The sequence below is a fragment of the Myotis daubentonii genome, chromosome 13 (genome assembly GCF_963259705.1).
Source record: "Myotis daubentonii chromosome 13, mMyoDau2.1, whole genome shotgun sequence".
Classification (NCBI taxonomy): Eukaryota; Metazoa; Chordata; class Mammalia; order Chiroptera; family Vespertilionidae; genus Myotis; species Myotis daubentonii.
This window is the reverse complement of record NC_081852.1, coordinates 19,010,957-19,030,780: the sequence shown is the minus strand read 5'-3', so window position 1 is coordinate 19,030,780 and position 19,824 is coordinate 19,010,957. Positions and strand designations below refer to the sequence as shown.

General features: G+C 36.1%; 1 protein-coding gene across 2 annotated transcripts in view; it reads left to right on the top strand.

The window, feature by feature from the left end:
- The window catches only part of ADK (adenosine kinase), a 501,435-nt gene that overhangs the window by 183,326 nt on the left and 298,285 nt on the right, over nucleotides 1-19,824 (top strand). For both annotated transcript variants that reach the window (XM_059662309.1, XM_059662307.1), the window contains exon 4: nucleotides 1,565-1,643. In XM_059662309.1, the coding sequence (XP_059518292.1) occupies nucleotides 1,565-1,643 (79 nt within the window). The remainder of the gene's footprint in view (nucleotides 1-1,564; nucleotides 1,644-19,824) is intronic.

The window sequence follows — 19,824 nt, the reverse complement described above, 5'->3', positions numbered from 1 at the left end:
ATCACTTACTTTTCTGCTTTATGCTTTTTGTTTGACTTTGTTCTATATATATAGTTCTTTTTAAATAATTGTATGGAAAGTTGCTATGTTCTTCCATTATAAAATGAAGTATACTTAAAAATGTTTTTATTACAAAATAGTTTATGTGCTTATTACACATTCAATAAATTTATATAATATTCCTAATTGCTTCTAATTTGGAGCTAACCACTGTTAACACCTTGGTTGTAATCTTCCTGGTTCTTTTTAGTACATGTGTATACTGGGTAATTTTGTTTGCAATATACATATGTATATTGTAATTTTGTTGCATTGTATTGTACAAATATTTTCTCTATGCAATTAAGATTGCAGGTGCTCATCTCTGCATTAAGGCAATTGATCACTCTCTGTTTACTTTGTCATTCTCCCCCTTTCTCCTCCAATCTCTAATATTACTCTTAGCTGTTACCTAGTTAATAAAGTAATTAGAGAACTTCCTGTGATTACCCAAACCACCCACCTACTAGTATATGTATCTGTGTCTCATGTACTTTGCTTTTCTACTGTTATTACATTAGTAGTATTAGTGGTAGATAAATATTGCTGTCAGAGTTCTGAGCAGGTCTGAGCAGGTTTGCTAATTGTGTTCATTGGCATCTCAGGTTTTACAGATGGAACCCCAAGGCAATTTGAATATGCGACTGGCTATAACTCCCTTTTCTCTATCCCAAATCTAACCATCTTTGAATTTATCTTTTTTTATATACATATATTTTAAAGTTCTGTAAAATGTTTCACTTGAATAGCAGGATCTACTACAAGTTTTGAAAATATTTTCAAGTCTGAAATCTTCCTTGAATATTCTACTCACATCCTCGAGACATGTAGTCGGGAATACTGACTTGTGATCCACATTAGTAAATGCCATCTAATGTAACCCTTATTCCAGTCAGTGTCCAAAGTCCCCTGGCTGAGGGTGTGTAATAGGAGGGGTGTACATGGATCCTCTTGTATGAAAAGTTACATGTATATTAACTATGTATATATTTTCCTGAAGAGAAGTTAGCTTTTATCAGATTCCAAAATAATGAGGTATCAAAGCTTAAATCATCTCTCTCTGTGCGTGTATTTGTCAGATACAGAAATTGTCACCAAGCAACTTGCCTATAATCATACAACCCAATGCAGTTTCCTGATTCTTTAAATTATAAACCGTTAGTCCTCATAATATGTAAAACTTTTAAAACTTATTAGAATATACATTTATAAAGACTTTAGGGAGCAACACTTAATGTAGGAAAATATGCATTGCTTATTATGAATTGTTATTTCTAACTTTAGTTTAATGATTAATAATGGAAAGCCTATATATTTTAAATTCTTATAGTTGTACATTTGTATAATAAATTTCTTAAGTATGGGTAGTAGCAAAGTTTTTTATACAATATTTAATTCATTTATGCATCATAATTATATAATTAAAAATTCCACTAATTGCAATTTAATGTGCTTCTAATCAGAAATTTGCATTGTGACAACTGACATATGCTAACTTACTTTTTCTACTGTGGTTTCCTTACAGGTTTAATGAACTTGTAAAAAAATTCAAAGTCGAATATCATGCTGGTGGTTCTACTCAGAATTCAATGAAAGTGGCCCAGGTTGGTTAATTCTTTTTTTTTTTTAAGTTATAAAGAAATAGATTCAAACTGATTCTAGACTTTCGGTCATTGCATAATTTTTCCAATCTATATTTTGTTGCTATTGAATAGTTTTGTTAGTTCTGAATTCGGATTTTATAAGTCATTTTCCATCTAATCAACAAAAATTATTTTAATTGGTATTTTTTTGGTTACGGGTAAGTTTGCACATCTTTAATGTGTTTATTGTTTATTTACATTTTTTCTTTCTTAATTATCAAATTCTTTGATTATTATTTTTTGAATGTTCATGTACTTGTTTGTAGAAATTCCTCATTTGATAGCTTTTTATCCTATAAATTGAAAGGATTATTTGTACTTTAACTCTTCTAGTGGCTTTTACTGTGCTGAAGTGTTTAGTTTTTTTTAATATAATTAAGCTTTATGGCTTCTGCATTTCATATAGTGCTTAGGAAGGACATTTCTACTTTGTGAGCTCAGGTTAACAGAAAAGGGATAATGTATTAGTTCACTCAGGCTGCCATAATAAAATACCACGGACTGGATGGCATAAAGGAGAAATTTATATTCTTATAGTTCTAGACTTTAAGTCCAAGATCAAAGTTCCATCAGGGTTAGTTTTTGGAGAGGTCTCCTTCCTGCCTTGTAGATGGCTGCCTTCTTACTGTATTTTTACATGACCTTTCTTCTGTGCCCACATTGAGACAGACATCTCTTGTGTTTCTTCCTCTTATGTAGACACCAGTCCTATTGGATAAGGGCCCTACCCCTGGGACCTCATTTAACTTAATTATTTTCTGAAAGGCCCTATCTCCAAAGAAGTCACTGGTTTAGCACTTCAACATATGAATTTCAGCGTGGGGACTCAATTCTGTCCATAAGTGATACCTTTTTTAAAGCCTCAGTCTATCAAAAACACATTCTAATACCTCTTCAGTTGTTTCTCTTTCTAGATCTGGGAGACTATTAGCTGTCCACTAATAAATTCTCTCCTTTCTTGAGCATTTTCATCAATCTCTACCTTTCCAAAGTTTATTGCTTACATAATTAATATCATGACCTTATTGGATTTCTGGCTGATATTGTTCTCATTAATAAAATAATCATTGTCCAACAGTTATTATTTTACAATTTTTATAATATTCCATGTGCATTGTAACAGTGTACTCTAGTAATGCTTTATTTATTCCTATCTTTAGCATGGAAGTATATGGAATTCAAAGTTTTGAGTGGCTCATCCAGTATTTTTATCTTATTAGTGATATTTTTGTAGTTGACCTAATTGCCAGACTAGCAGTCTTTCTTTGATATCATAGGGAGAGCATTCAGTTCGGATCAGCTCAGCCAATATGTACAAGAAATGTTCTTTTTTGTTTTTCCCTTTTCTCCCTTTATTTCTTGTCGTTTATTAAATTTCTACTGTGTTCCAGGTAGTCTGTTAGATGTTGGTGATGCAAAAGCTAATAATCTACGTGGCTCACACTGTTGAAGTGTTTATTGTAGTGAAAATGTACCTGGGGATGGGGATATAGGGATGGGGAGAGAGAATTATAAACTATTAAGTATAATATAATGTTGTAGGAGCAACCCTCTTTATCTCTAGAATACAAACAAATTTATAAGAACCAGAATAAAAATATATCTGTACTCACATGATATATATGTGATTTCTTCAGTTTCTGGAAACTTGAAGGCAAAACTGTGTATCTTCCTAAGTACACCTCCAGTGTGATGTTCTATTCCTAGTTGACTCACAATAATTCCCATTTTCTCAGTAGGATTTTTATCTCATGTCCTAGATTTTAGGAAGTTTTACATTTGAACTAGGAAAACAGAGATACCCTGAATAACAGTGTTTCTCTACCCAACTTGAGCCCCACTCCCCATTATAAGACTGGCTTATCAGTCTGTTTCCTAAGATTTTTTTTTTCAAACTTTTTGTGAAACCTTTCAGAGACTGTCATAAGGTGGCAAGGGTAATGTTAGATTTGTTCTAGATTTTTTTGCTTTAAAGTCAAGCAGTTCTCTTTTTTTTCTGTTTTGTATATTAGCTTTTAAAAGTTTTACTGCCCACCACATATCCATTAGGATGGTTTCTATCACATAAACATGAAATACCAAGTGTTGGCAAGGATGTAGAGAAATTGGGAACCTTTATACTATTTGTGGGAATGTGCAGTTGTGTAGCCACTATGGAAACAGTGTGGCTATTTCTCAGACAATTAACAAACAGAATTACTATCTGATCCAGCGATTTCACTTCTGAGTATGTTATGGACTGAATGTTTGTGTCCACATATTGAAGCCCTAACACCCAATATGATCGTATTTGGAGATGAGGCCTTTGAGAGGTTACTATGGCTAAATGAGATCATGAGGGATCCCCTTATAAGAAGAGACACCACAAAGCTTGCTCTCTCTTTGTGTCTCTCCCTCTCCCCCTTTTCCTCCCTTCCTCTCTACCACATGAGGATAGAGTGTTCTCACTAGGGTCTGAACCAACTACACCTTGATCTTGGATTTCTCAAACTCCAGAACTGTGAGGAATAAATTTTCTATTGCTTTAAGTGATCCAGTTTATGATATTTTGTATGGCAGCCTAAGCAGACTAAGACAGGTTACATACTCAAAAGAATTAAAAGCAGTATTATTCACAATAGCCCAAAGTGTTCTTCAGTGGATGAATGAATAAACAAAATGTGTGTGTGTGTACATATACCCATATATGTATGTATACAGTATATAGACACAATGGAATACTATTCAGCCTTAGAAAGGAAAAAAATTCTGACATAATACAGTCCTGTAAGAATCTTAAAGGCATTAATGCTAAGTGAAATAAGCTAGTCATGAAGTACTTAGAGTAGTCAAATTCATAGAGCTGGAAAGTAGAAGGGTGGTTGCCAGGGGGTGGCAGGAAGGGGAAATGCAGAATTACTGCCTAATGGGTAGAGTTTCAGTTTTACAAGATGAAAAGAGTTCTAGAAATCGATAGTAGTGATGGTTGTAAACAATGTGATTCTACCTAATGCCATTGTACTCATATAATTAAAAATGATTAAAAAGGTAAATGTTGTGTTATGTCTGTTTTAGCACAATAAAAAATAAAAAATAGATTCTAGAAATGCTTCAGTAGGGAATGATATCAGCCTGATGCATTTATAGATTTCATTTGCTTATTCAGCAATCAGAGAGGCAACATAACCAGAGTATGGGCTTGATCTTGGGATCATGATAGTTCATTAGAACTGGGTTTAATTTGTCACTTTACTGGCTGGTCAATTTAGTCAACTTTTTGGGGCCTTTCATATTTAAATGTGGGGTTAAAAGCTTACCTCAGATGGAAGTTGTAAGGATTAAAGAGATAATGAATGTTAAAAAAAATTATAGTACTTTCAAAGGAAAGTTTAGAAACCTCTAAGGTTGAAGGTCATCCCCCCCCCCCCATTTTTTCTGAGTTTACTTTAACAAAACTACATTTACCCATTCATGGACAGTACAACCAGGTTTGTGGCTCTCATCCACTTAAAAATATTTACTAGTATTTCAGTCTAGCCCTCAATTGAACATCTTGTTTAACTTTTCAGTTCTTCTAATATTTTGAGAGTACTTTTCCTTTCTATCTGATTGATGAGCCAACTACATAACTGCCAAATTGTAATTTATGACTAGGATAACCACACAGTTTGAAAAATATTCTTTTAGAAGGAGAATTTCTCAGATTTTTCATTGGCAGTCATTAACAGGAAGAACTGATTCCATTGTATGTAAAGCAGATTGTGCATTGTACATTGAGCATCTGCTATGTTTTAGTCATTGTGGTAACCTAAGCTGTCCTGTCTAAATTTTGAGTAAAATCTGAAAAAAGTATTTAGAGCCTTAGAGGCAACAATCCTAAAATAGCCTTGGTTGTATGTGGTGAATGAATGAGGGCATTGAAATTGGCTTAAAGCTGTCCAAAAAGTCTAGGCAAATAAAATAGAAAGGAGTTGACAGGGACAGCCCACCAGGGATGGTGCTGGGTTTTATTAATGTTAGTGTGTTTGATTGGATGTTTTGGGGTCATTGTCTTCTTTTCTTATTCATTTGAATTATCCTTCACCCCAGGAAACAACTGGATTACAGCTTTCCTCTATTACTCTAGATTATTGAAAATTTTATCCAAATATTGGACAAAAATATTAATGCAATAGAAATATACTAGTTGAGTGTCTATGAACTGTATATCTAAAATAGAATAAGATCCATAATAAGAATTCAGTCATCATTCAAGTATTCATATATAATTTAATTCTATAAATTTTGTTGCTATATACCATGTGTAATATGTGTTTTCTGCAATATGTATTTTAAAAATATTAAATTCTTATAGAAAGATAAGAAAAACAAACAGGATGGATGAAATTCATAGATAGTAAATGGGTAGCTTATAAGAATTAGGCAAAACTCACAGGATATTATAAGTATATATAATAAATAAGCAACTAGTTTGAGAAACAGGCAAACTTGACAAGATGTGTTAAATATTAATAGCAAGTAAGTGTGTAACCTTTAAGACTGCTAAAGATAGCACAAAGTAAAACTGTTGTAACAAACAGGATTATTACTCATAGATAGAACAGAATGGAAAGATCATATCATGATCATGTCCCACTGGGCTGACAGTTAGTTATATCACCTTCAAATAGATCACTCATTAGTGACAGTATGTTCTAATTCTGGCCCCACATGCACTGTACCCAGGAAAGGAAATTAAAACCATGTCTATTCAGCAAGCTATTTCCCAAGCTTTAACATACTTGCTTTTGAATCTCCCCCAGAAAGCAAGTGAGTACACTTCTTTGTTCCTAAGCACTAGTCATGTGCCCCCTTCCTCATATTGTGACCCTATTTTCATAACCACACCATCACTATCAGGAAAAGTTGATGAGGTGGAGAAGAGGCAGGACATTTGAACATTCAAGTAGCATAGTCCTTGTAGTACTTGATTGCACCCTAAAGTATTAACTTACCCAGCTCTTTCCTTTGCTTCTTGCTGTGTCTTAAATGGATAAATCTGTGATTTCATATCTTAATTTGGTTGGTAGGCCCTTTCTGTTCTGTGACCTCTAGGATAGCTTGCTTGCTTATGTACATGGAGGCTAACAGGGCTTCAAGGTACTCCAGGATTAGATAGGTTTCTCCTTGTTCAGTAATTTAACAATAACTACATGGTAGCTATGGAAAAATATGCAGAGACATTGAAAGGGAACATTATTTGAAAAAGTCATCATCTTTATGAAATAGGAACTGAAAGTAATACGGAAAGTAAAGGTCAACACTTTACAATGTAAAGCTAATTCTATCAGATCTTACCAACAATCATACTTTGATATATTAAGTGATGTGGCAAATTATGTCAGCAAGAAATTGTTCCCATTAGCTCGTAGATATTTTTGTTTTGTTATTTTTAATGAAACCACAGGCAACATAAAATAAAATATTGTGGATATCACATCCAAATACAATCCTAAACTTTTTTTCATCTGCATATTTGACAGAGTACAAATTTAAATTTTGGCAAATACCATTCAGTGTAAACTTCTTAATGAAATAAAAAGCTATTATCTGCTAAATATCCTGCACACCTTGTATATCACAGTGCGGAAAGGGGATGTGATCTGCTTACCTGTGATATTGATGCTTTCCTAGTGAACGTTTTGGTCACTTTTCAATTTTATCAAAATGTATAGATGTACTTAATGTGATTTTTATTTTAAAGATATGGAGGGAGACAGCCTTCTTGGGCATACGCCTAAACAATGGCTATAGTTGTTGCTGGACTTAGCTAAGATGTCGGCAGTAAAATATTTTTTAAACGTGAGACAAGAAGAATGTCTTTGTCTCATTTGGTAATACATAAAAGATGAAAATGGAGAAAAAGATTACAGTAAAACAAATTTATATGCCATTTCTTCTAAAGTATCGATGACATACATACAACAAACAAATGACTCATTTTTGTGTGTAATATGATTGCTTTATAACTTAAGTGGGGGGAAAGGTTATCACAAAAGGGCGGGCAAGTTAAATAAAACTTTCTCAATTTCTTTACTAGAATTGTAACTTATTTGGAATCCAATTTTGACAGCACAAGTTGAAATTACTAAGGTGCTTCGGAGTGTTTTGAAATGATGTTTATTTTAGAGATGGATAGCATATATAATGAATCTATAAACAGAATCTATAAACATGATTGATAAAAAATTGGATACCAAAACAAGCATTTAGATTCAAGTTAGATGATTATTTTGTAGAGCTAGAAACTAATTCTTATATATCTAAATACCAGCTGTTGCTAATAAGTAAAATCCTAAGTATTCCATGCTTAAATGCTTTGGTTGGAACAAGACTTAGCTTGATGTCATCACATTTGGAGTAAAAGCAAGAATGTAGACTTGATAAGAGCAGAGCTGTAAGTAAAAGTGAAATATACATTTAACTATATTATTTTACCACACATAAAAGAAGGATGTCCTAATGGGTCTAGTCCTAATGGTAATAGTTCAGAGAAATAGTATTGGAAAAGAATCACAAAGAGTAAAAATATTATATTATTATATTACTAGGGGCCCAGTGCACGAAATTCGTGCACTGGGTGTGTGTGGGGGGGAGTGTCCCTCAGCCCAGCCTGCCCCCTCTCACATACTGGGAGCCCTCAGGCGTTGACCCCCATCACCCTCCAATCGCAGGATCGGCCCCTTGCCCAGGCCTGATGCCTCGGCCAGAGGCGTAGACCCCCATCACCCTCCGATCGCCTGATCGGCCCCTTGCCCAGGCCTGACGCCTCTGACAGAGGTGTCAGGCTTGGACAGGGGACCCCCATATCCCCCTGATCACTGGCTCTGGCCCCCGCCCAGGCCTGAGGCCTCTGGCCCAGGAATCATGCCTGGGCAGGGGACCCCCATCTCCCTCTGATCGCTTGCTCCACTCCTCGCCCAAGCCTGACGCCTCTGACCCAGGCTTCAGGCCTGGGCAAGGGGACCATCATATCCCCCCAATCCCCGGCTCCGCCCCCCACCCAGGCCTGATGCCTTGGCCAGAGGAGTTGACCTTCATCACCCTCCGATCACCAATCACCGGATCGGCCCCTTGACCAGGCCTAACGCCTCTGACCTAGGTGTCCAGCCCGGGCAGCGGGGACCCACAGCTGCAGCGGCCCCGCGATCGTGGGCTCCGCTTTAGGCCCAGGCAAGGGACCCCTAGCTCCCGGGACTGCCAGCTTCGACCGTGTCCAGCTCCCATCGCTGGCTCCACCCCTACTTCCTGCTATCACTGGCCAGGGTGGAAAAGGCACCTGATTCTCTGATCATGGCTGGGGGGCAGGGCAAAGGTGGCCCCAGGGCCGCCTTTGCCCTGCCCCCCAGCTCTTAGCTCCCCCCTGGGTTTCCGATCACTGTCAGTGGCAGGGGGCTTCTTCCTGCTTTCCCTTTCGCCTCCCTGCATTGTGCCTACATATGCAAATTAACCGCCATCTTGTTGGCAGTTAACTGCCAATCTTAGTTGGCAGTTAACTGTCAATCATAGTTGGCAGTTAACTGCCAATCATAGTTGGCAGTTAATTTGCATATAGCCCTGATTAGCCAATGAAAAGGGTATCGTCGTACGCCAATTACCATTTTTCTCTTTTATTAGATAGGATTTCAAGGGACAAAAAGAAAAATGTTATTTTTTACTAACCATTGGTAATATCTGTTTAATCAAATTGTACTTACTCTTCTTTTCAAAAATCTTACATTTATATATCTTAAGAAGGTACATATGGCCTATAAAATTTAAATATCCAGTAAAGAGTTAAGTAAATTTCAAATAAGTTGCTGTATGCTGTATGTTTTGTAACAAAAAAACATTAATAACAATTGTTATATTTTCTCATACTTATTTAACACTAGAAAGACTGAAATTTAGTATATACCTATATTGCCCAAAAGCAGTCAAAATGACTGCATTGTGAAAGAATAATATCGGAGCACTCTTCACTTATGTTCCTTAGCTTTTCCAATAACTCACTTCTATTCGACATTTCTTTCATGAATTTAGGGCGCAAAAGAAATAAAATAAACAACTTATTAGAACAAGTATCACTGCATAAAGATTCTAATAACAAGTACTAGTTTAGCTTATTGAGCAACTGCAACTTATCAAGTATCGACAATTTATCATGTACTTGTATGTTATCATGTGATGGTAATCGAAAAAAAATGAAAACTGTTATTTCAATACAGAGCCGAACTGGTCATATAAGAAATTTACTCAATTCAATAATAAGAGTTAAAATTTCCCAAGCAGTCAAAATGACTGCTTTTGGGCAATATAGGTATAACACACACACATATATATATATACCGGAAATGAAGGAGGGGGAGGTAACTACAATTATTAATAAACGCATTTATATGTTGTACAAAAAGTCACAAAATTCTAAGACATTGTGTCCTTATATACATAATTGTTTTTCTAATTGAAATTAAAAAGCAGTCAAAATGACTTCCTTGGGCAATCTAGTGTTAATTAGTCCTACTTTTCATTATTAATAATAACCACTTTATTCATTAATAATAACCACTATTAATGGTTTCTATTGTTTTGTTCAAATAATAGCATTTATGTAACAGAAAAGTAAATAATACAGAATCTATATATATAAAAGCCTAAGTGACAGTTATGACCAGTTGACTGATTGCTATGACAACACACTGACCACCAGGGGCAGAAGCTCAACACAGGAGCTGCTCCTTGGTGGTCAGTGCGCTCCCACAGCCAACCTCCCGCATCCCTCCCCCTGGCTGGCCCCGATAGGCCCCAGTCGGGATTGGGTGAGACAGCCCCGATCATCCCCAATTGCCAGCCGGGCCGAGGGACCCCACCCGTGCATGAATTTGGTGTTGAGCCCAGCTGGCGTGCTTAGTGGTTGAGCATTGACCTATGAACCAGGAGGTGACAGTTCAATTCCCAGTCGGGGCACATGCCCAGGTTGTGGGCTCGATCCCAGTAGGGAGCATGCAGGAGGCAGCTGATCAATGATTTTCTCTTCTTATCATTGATGTTTCTATCTCTCTCCCCCTCTCTTCCTCTCAGAAATAAATAAAAATACATTAAAAAAAAAAGAATCGGTGTTGAGGTGTTAAGTGTATAAAGATGGCATACCATTGCTGTAAATATGAACATTTACAATAATATATTTCCTTAAATAAATCAGATTGCTTTCCAGTTCTGTAACAATAGTATTTATTCATATTTATTGACAACTAGGGATTTAAGTTTTATGTAACATTTTTCAAATTAAAAATTCAAATTAAATCAAATGAAATGTTCATCAGATAGATTTAACAGTGGTTCTCAACCTTCTGGCCCTTTAAATACAGTTCCTCATGTTGTGACCCCCAACCATAAAATTATTTTCGTTTCTACTTCATAACTGTAATTTTGCTACTGTTATGAATTGTAATGTAAATATCTGATATCCAGGATGACCTTAGGCAACCCCTGTGAAAGGGTCCTTCGACCCCCAAAGGGGTCGCAACCCACAGGTTGAGAATTGCTGGATTAACATAATTAGTATAGGAAACTAATATTTGAGAAATTCCAGATATTTAAATATATTGGGTAACCATAAAGTAATTATCTTTGTGAAGCATTTATATGAATATGTCATGTGCCTTAAATAATGAAAAATTTTAAAACTTTAAGTATATAGACTAGTACTTATTTAAATTATTTTAAATGGGTCATTTTCCCTTCTCAAAACTTACAGATGCAATCCTACCCTGAGGAAAATTTTACTAAATGTGAAAGATAATAGTCACTAATAATATAGCCAGTGCTGCATTTTTTTTTAAAAAGCAGTTACTATCAATTCTTAACCATTTCCTTTATGCCCCTAAGGGATGAATCTTAATTTTATAGCAGCATTGGCTACAAGTAATGTACAGGATATGGGACAATGTACAAAGCTTCTGATTTGACAGAGCTTATACTTTTGGAGAGACTGAGTAGCAGGTAGAGAAGCAAACTTTGCTCTTGGACTCTGACACTTAATTAAACCTGACATCTAAGAAGCAGTGGCAGATTTACATTTTATCATCATATTGGAATCAGTAGAACTCCTTACATTTTTTAATCATTTTAATTGTTAAACAAAACACATTAGAAAATTGAAAAATAAAGGGGAAAATGACAATCTCATTTTTGTTTTCTTCCAGTAGTATTTGAGTAAATGTGCATATTTACATAGTTATAGAATTTTATTTTTATTTATTTAAATTTATTGGGGTGACATTGATTAATAAGATTACATAGGTTTCAAGTGTACATTTTTAAATACATATTCTGTATATTGCATTGTGTGCTCACTACCCAAAGTCAAATCATCTTCCATCACCATATACTTGGCCCCTTTTACTACCCCTCACATTCTTCTCTCTGGTACCACGCTGTTGTCTGTGTCTATGAGTTTCAGTTTTATATCCTACATAGGAATGAAATCATATGGTTCTTAGCTTTTTCTGACTGACTTATTTTGCTTAGCACAATTTTCTCAAGGTCCATCCATGTCCCAAATGGTATTATTTCATCTTTTCTTATAGCTGAGTAGTATTCCATTGTATTTATGTACCACATCTTTAATCATTTATCAAAGGACACTTTGGTAGTTTCCATGTCTTAGTCACTGTGAATAATGCTGCAATGAACATGGGGTGGAGGTGCATATATCTTCACAAATAAATGTTTTTAAATTTTTCAGGTAAATACCTAGAAGAGGGATTCCTGGGTCATATGGTAACTCTATTCTTAATTTTTTGAGGAACCTCCATACTGTTTTCCATGGTGTCTATACCAGTTTACATTCCCACCAGCAGTGAATGAGGTTTCCTTTTTTCCACCACCTCTCCAACACTGGTTATTATTTGTCTTGTTTATAATAGCCATTCTACCAGGTGTGAGGTGATATCTCATTGTAGCTGTGATTTGCATTTCCCTAATTGCTAGTGAAGTTGAGCATCTTTTCATATATCTGTTGGCTTTCTTGGGAGAAGTGTTTGTTCAGGTTGTCTGTCCATTTTTTTAATTTTTATTTCTTATTGGGAGAAGTGTTTGTTCAGGTCCTCTGTCCATTATTTTACTGGATTTTTTTGTTTGTTTGTTGTTGAGTTGTATGAGTTCTTTATATAATTTGGATATTAACCCCTTGTTGGAGCTGCTGTTTACAAAATATCTTTTCCCATTCAGTTGGTTGCATTTTTATTTTGTTGGTGAACTCGTTTGCTGTGCAGAAGCTTTTTAGTTTGATATAGCCTCATTCATTTATTTTTGCCCTTACTTCCCAGAACTGCCTTTGAGGTCAAATTCATAAAATTTTCTCTAAGTCCAAGATCCATAAATTTAGTACCTATATTTTTTATATGCAGTTGATTCTTTCAGATCTTATATTTAGGTCTTTCATTCATTTTGAATTAATTTTTGTACATGGGGACAAACTAGTCTAGTTTCTTTCTTTTGCATGTGGCTTTCTAATTTTCAGAGCGCCATTAATTTATTTTAAATATGTTTTTATTTTATTTTAATATATTTTTATTGATTTCAGAGAGGAAGAGAGAGAAATATCAGCGATGAGAGAGAGTCATTGGTCAGCTGCCTCCTGTATGCCTCCCACTAGAGATTAGGCCCACAACCTAGACATGTGCCCTGACTGGTAATGGAACCCTAACCTCCAGGTTCATAGGTTGATACTCAACCGCTGAACCACACCAGCCAGGCTGTGTGGTTTTTATTGATTTTAAAGAGAGATGGAGAAACAGAAACATTAATGTGAAAGGGAAACATTGATTGGTTGCCTTCCATTATACATGTCCACCAGGATCAAACTTGCAACCTGATTATGTGCTCTGACTGGAAATCAAAACTGTGACCCCTTGTTGCATGGGATGATGCTCAGCTGAGTCACACACCATCCAGGGCCCCAGCACCATTTCCTGAAGAGGCTTTCTTTTCTCCATTGTAACTTTTTGGCTCCTTTGTAAAAAAATTATTTGCCCAAACACATGTGGTTTTATTTCTGGGCTCTCAGTTTTGTTCCATTGGTATGTGTATCTGTGTTTCATACCATGCTGTTTTGATTATCGTTGCTCAGTCATGTAGTTTGAAGTCAGGTAGTGTGATAGATCCAGCTTTTTTTGTTTTTTCTTGAGTATTGCTTTCACTATTTGGGGTCTTTTGTGGTTTCATACAAATCTGATAAGTTTTTCTTCTAGTTCTTTAAAAAATGTCATTGGGATGTTGACAGGGATTGCATTAAATCTCTAAATATGGGTAATATGGACATTTTAGCTGTGTTGATTCTTCCATGAGCACGAAATATCTTTCTATTTTATTGTGTCTTTTTCAGTCACTTTTAATAATGCTTTAAAATTTTTACTATATAGGTCCTTCACATCCTTTATTAAGTTTATTCCTAGATATTTTATTCTTTTTGTTCCAGTTGTAAAAGGAATTTTTTCATTTCTTTTTCTGAAATTTTGTTGTGAGTATATAGGAATGCAGTTGATTTTTCTTTGTTGATTTTGTATCCTGCAACTTTATTTCTTTATTGTTTCTAATAGCTTTTCTATATAAAAAATTCTGTCATCTGCAAAAAGTGACAATTTGGATGCCTTTCATTTCTTTCTCTTGCCTGATTGCTCTAGCTAGGACTTCTAGTACTATGTTGAGTAAGAGTGGTGAGAATGGACATCCTTGTCTTGTTCCTGATTTTAGAAGAAAAGCTTTCAGTTTTTCATCATTGAGTATGATATTCGTTGAGGGTTTGTCATATATGACCTTTATTATGTTGAGGTACTTTCATTCTATACCTATTTTATTGAGTGTTTTAATCATAAATGGATGTTGTATCTTACCAACATAGAACTTAACATTTTGCTGCTTTTTTTTTTTTAAGTAAATTCAATTTGCATCATGTAGTTTTACAGATCCACCAAAACACAGTCTTAGGGAAAATAATGTAAAAATAGTATTCCAAATAAAGGGAAATGGACTAAGGATAGTATATTTCTTGAGCACTTGGGTGTGGTGCTCAGTTCTGGGAACGATATATTTTAGAATATATGACTTTGGGCAACTTTGTTTAGTCTTCCTGTGCTTCAGTTTGCTCATTTGTACACTTGTGGGAGTGTGAGGGTAAAGTGTAAAATAAAGATATGAATAGTATGCACTAGTAGGTAAAGTGCTGGCACATAAAAGTGTTATGACAGTGTTATTGGGTTTCAGTGTGATAATTAGCATCATTAAAATTGTGATTTAATTTCTTAGTATTTTAATGAAATTTTTATATGAAGTAGGTGACGCGCATTGCTAAATTGCACTGGCCAATTCCAGTTTCAAAATAGTCCTGTATTTGGATTCCCAAACACTTCTAAAGTTATTTTTAGTTGTATATTTATGAAATTGCTGCTCTGCCTACTGTGTCCTCTCAGAAGCACAGAATTATGGTTGGATTTTAGATATCAGCATATGTTCATCTTGTATTGTCATTTCATACAACTTAAATCTCCCAGTACTCTTCATCATCCTTTTGATTAAAGATGAAAGTATGTCTACCACAGAATTGAGTGAATCTTTTGATTTAATATTATAAAAATATTTTTGTTTTTCAAAATGTAACACACACATTTTGGTTAAAGTATGCCCACAAGTTCTTGGACATTTCTTCATTTAAAAGGTGGAGTCTAATTTCCCTGCTCTTGAAAATGGGTCAAACTTAGTGACTTGCTTCTAACAAATAGAATGTGTGGCAATGATGGTGTGCTGTTTCTGAGGCTAGATCATAAAAGGCATTGTTGCTTCCACACAGTTGTCTTCTGGAACACCCGTGACGGGAACATCTACTGCTGTGTCATAAGGACAGTCAGCCTAGGGAGAGCCCCAAGCGTGGAAGAACTAAAGCTTCCCACCATCCCAGCTACAACAATGCTAGTCATGTGCAGGAGCCAGCTTCAATCAAATCTTCAGATGATTGGAGCCCTGGTCAACTTACTCACTGCAACCTAACCTGGCTCATAAAATCTGCCAGATTATGTTTCTTGTTTTAAGCCACTATGTTTGGCAGCAACAGATAATTAATATGCACTAAGTCCAGAATTTTCAATGTACCAGAGAGTATATAGTGAAAAGTCTGGATTTTTTTCCTGTGCCTATATTCCACTTGCCCAGTTTCTTTTTTTAATTTAAATTTTTTTATTGTTGACACTGTTGCAGATGTCCCTCATTTTTTCCCCTTTGCCCACCTCCACCCAGCCCCCTTCCCACCATCCCCACCCCTGGTCCTCACCTCACTGTTGTCTGTGTCCATGCGCCATGCATGTATATTCTTTAGCCCATCCCTTCACCCTCCTTTATCCAGTCCCTCTTACCCCCCTTCCCTCTGACATTTGTCAGTCTCTTCCATGTATCCATGCCTCTGATACTATTTTGTTCATCAGTTTATTTTGTTCATTAGATTCCTCATATTAGTGAAATCATATGGTATTTGTCTTTCTCTGACTGGCTTATTTTGCTTAGTATAATAATCTCCATGTTCACCCATAGTGTTCTTTTTTACAGTGCATATGGTATAAATGTACCACAGTTTTTTTATCCACTCATCTACTGATGGGCACTTGTGCTGTTTCTAGATCTTGGCTATTATAAATAATTTGGCTGTGAACATATTTTTTCTGATTTGCCAAGTTCATTTTATTAGATGTGATTCCTGTAATGAGTTTCTTGTTCATGCTTTCAGAAATACTCTATCCCTTTACAACTATGTGCATATATATATGCATATCCTAGCTAATAATAGACAAACATGGTAATTGATTGTACCTTCACTACGCCTCCCATTGGCTAATCAGCAAGATATGCAAATTAACCCAACCAAGATGGCAGTCGGCAGCCACGCAGCTGAAGCGAGCAGGAGGCTTGCTTGCTCCAGTGATGGAGGAAGCCAAGGTTCCCCGCCTGCCGCGGCCTAACTCTGAGCTCCAAAAGCAACAAAGTTTCTATTATAGAAGCTAAACAAACCCCAGATACCTGCTTTCAGCAGGCCGTGGCCTCAGAGCTGGAGCGAGCAGGAGCCTGGCTCTCAGCTCCAGTGACGGCAATAAAGTTTCAATTACAGAAGGTAAATAAATCCCAGAATAAAAAAGAAAAAAGAAAAAATGGAGAGGCTGGGAGCTTCAGTCACCGGCCAGCCTGAAAATGGCCCTCAGTCCCTCACCGACTGGCCAGGCACCACAGTGGGAACCCCCACCCTAAAGGGGGTGTGGCCAGCCTGAAAACAGCCATCAGCCCCTCACCCAGGCTGGCCAGGCACCCCAGTGGGGACCCCTACCCTGAAGGGGGTATGACCACCTGCAAACAGCCATCAGCCCCTCACCCAGGCTGGCCAGACACCCCATCGGGACCCCCACCCTGATCTGGGACACCCTTCAGGGCAAACCAGCTGGCCACCACCTGTGCATCAGGCCTCTATCCTATATAGTAAAAGGGTAATATGCAAGCTGACCCTAACAGCAGAAAGACTGGGAATGACTGGTCACTATGACACACACTGACCACCAGGGGGCAGACACTCAATGCAGGAGCTGCCCTCTGGTGGTCAGTGCGCTCCCACATGGGGGAGCTCTGCTCAGCCACAAGTCAGGCCGATGGCTGCCAGTACAGTGGTGGTGGTGGGAGCCTCTCCTGCCTCCTCAGCAGTGCTAAGGATGTCTGACTGCAGCTTAGGTCTGCTCCCCGCTGGCAAGTGGACGTCCCCCGAGGGTTGCCGGGCTGTCAGAGGGATATCTGATTGCCAGCTTAGGCCCAATCCCCCCGGGGAGCAGGCCTAAGCCAGCAGGTGGTCATCCCCCGAGGGGTCCCAGACTGCGAGAGGGCACAGGCGGGGCTGAGGGATCCCTCCTCCCCCCGAGTGCACAAATTTTTGTGCACCGGGCCTCTAGTGTATATATATGTGTGTATATATATGTGTATTAATATATATTTTGTGTATACATATGTTATTCTAATATGCACAGTTTTATATCTTGTATTTATTATATTGTGGAGATTGTTCCATATCAATACAAAATTGATCTGGCTAATTCTTTTTCATGGTTATAATAGTCCATTCTATGACAATATCATTTGCTTAATGAGTCCCCTAATTTTGGACATTTAGATGGCTTACAAAGTTGTTTCAGTGATTATTTTAATATACATGTTATTTTTTGTCTGTGTAAATGTATCTTTATAATTTATTACTAGAAATAGAATTGCTGGCTCAAGGAGCACAGGCATGGCAAATTTTTATAGACGTTTCCAAATTTGTTCACATAAACATTTTACCAATTTTTATTTCCACCAGAACTAATGAATGCAGTTGCTTTAATATATTCTCACTAATTTAGATATCCAGGGTCCTTTACCAATATGACATGTAAGAAATAATATCTCATTTAAAGTTTACATTTATATTTCCCTGGATGCAATAGAATTACTGGGATTAAGTAAACTATTTTGCAATAGAAATAAATTGCCAAATTAGCTGAAAAGAGATAGAACATCTGGGATAATGCTTATACAAGAAATAGAGCATCTTATCAAATGGCTTCCTCTCCTCAAGAATAATAGGCCTAGATGACTGCACTGGGAAAATACTCCAAACCTATGAAGAGCAGATAATTCTAAATCATTCAGCAACATAGAAGAATAAAAGCTTTTTTTTTTTTCAAAGTGGTCTCACATTGATACCATAACCCAACAAGGATAGCAGAAAGAAAAATATATAAGCAAGCATAAAACAAAAAGGAAAAGTATAGAGTAATACTATTCAGGACTATTGTAAAAATCCCAGATAAAATATTTGGAAATAGAATCTAGTACCACTTTAATAATAATTAGTGACAGAGTTGGGAAGTACGGTTAATTCTGCGAATGCAAAGATAGTTCAATATTATAAAATCTATTATTTTGGTCACCTACCAATAAAACAAGAGGGAAATAGATCTTCACTGGAGATGCCAAAAAACCATCCATTCATGATAATATAGGTATATGCTTCCTTTAACATGATAGAACCTATTTCTCCAATGCCAGCATCATATTTTATTGATAAAATATGGAAATAAAGTAACACTGTCTTTGTTGATTCTGTTGTGGAAAATCTCAATAAAATGAAGTGAAAACTGTTATAAACAAAGAAACTATAAATTAGCTGGATTTTAAATTGAAATATTGAGGCACTTAACTTAATAGACTAACCATAAACCTCATTTACATTAAAAAACCAAAAGATAAAATACCTTTTGGACAGATAATTGTTTTTATTCCTGTTTTCTGTAATCTCTGCCCTCTACCCACATTTATATTTTCTGTTTCTATTTAAACTTTCTTTTTTTTTCTATTTAAACTTTCTTTATCTTCCTCTTGTTTTTATTTTTCTGTTGTCTTTCTTTATTCTCCCATTGCCATGTAATTTAATATATTCATTGTTTTGAGCTATCATCATCATCATCATCATCATCATCATCATCATACCAGAAACATTATAGATCACAACATTACAATGAATACAGAAAATACAGCTTATTTTACATATTAATATTGTAGCTTAAATTGAAAAGTACAAAAATAAGCTACTTTTTGGCTTACTTGGGTTTTATACAGATGCAGGAAAATGCTTAAAATTTAATTTTATATACCACAATGTGTTTTAAACAATATAAGAATCATGCTTCTAGATTTAAAAACCATTCTTGATTTTTTTCACAATATGATACTTTTTAAAAAAATATATTTTATTGATTTTTTACAGAGAGGGAGGGAGAGGGATAGAGAGTTAGAAACATCGATGAGAGAGAAACATCGATCAGCTGCCTCCTGCACATCTCCTACTGGGGATGTGCCCGCAACCAAGATACATGCCCCTGACCGGAATCGAACCTGGGACCTTTCAGTCTGCAGGCCAACGCTCAATCCACTGAGCCAAACCAGTTAGGGCACAATATGATACTCTTAAATAAATAGAGTGATAAATGATTATACAAGTCATTTTACTTCAATTGAAATAGCAAGGCCAGCATAATTTGTTTCCCAGAAGAATAACAAAATAAAAATCTTGGCAATTTTG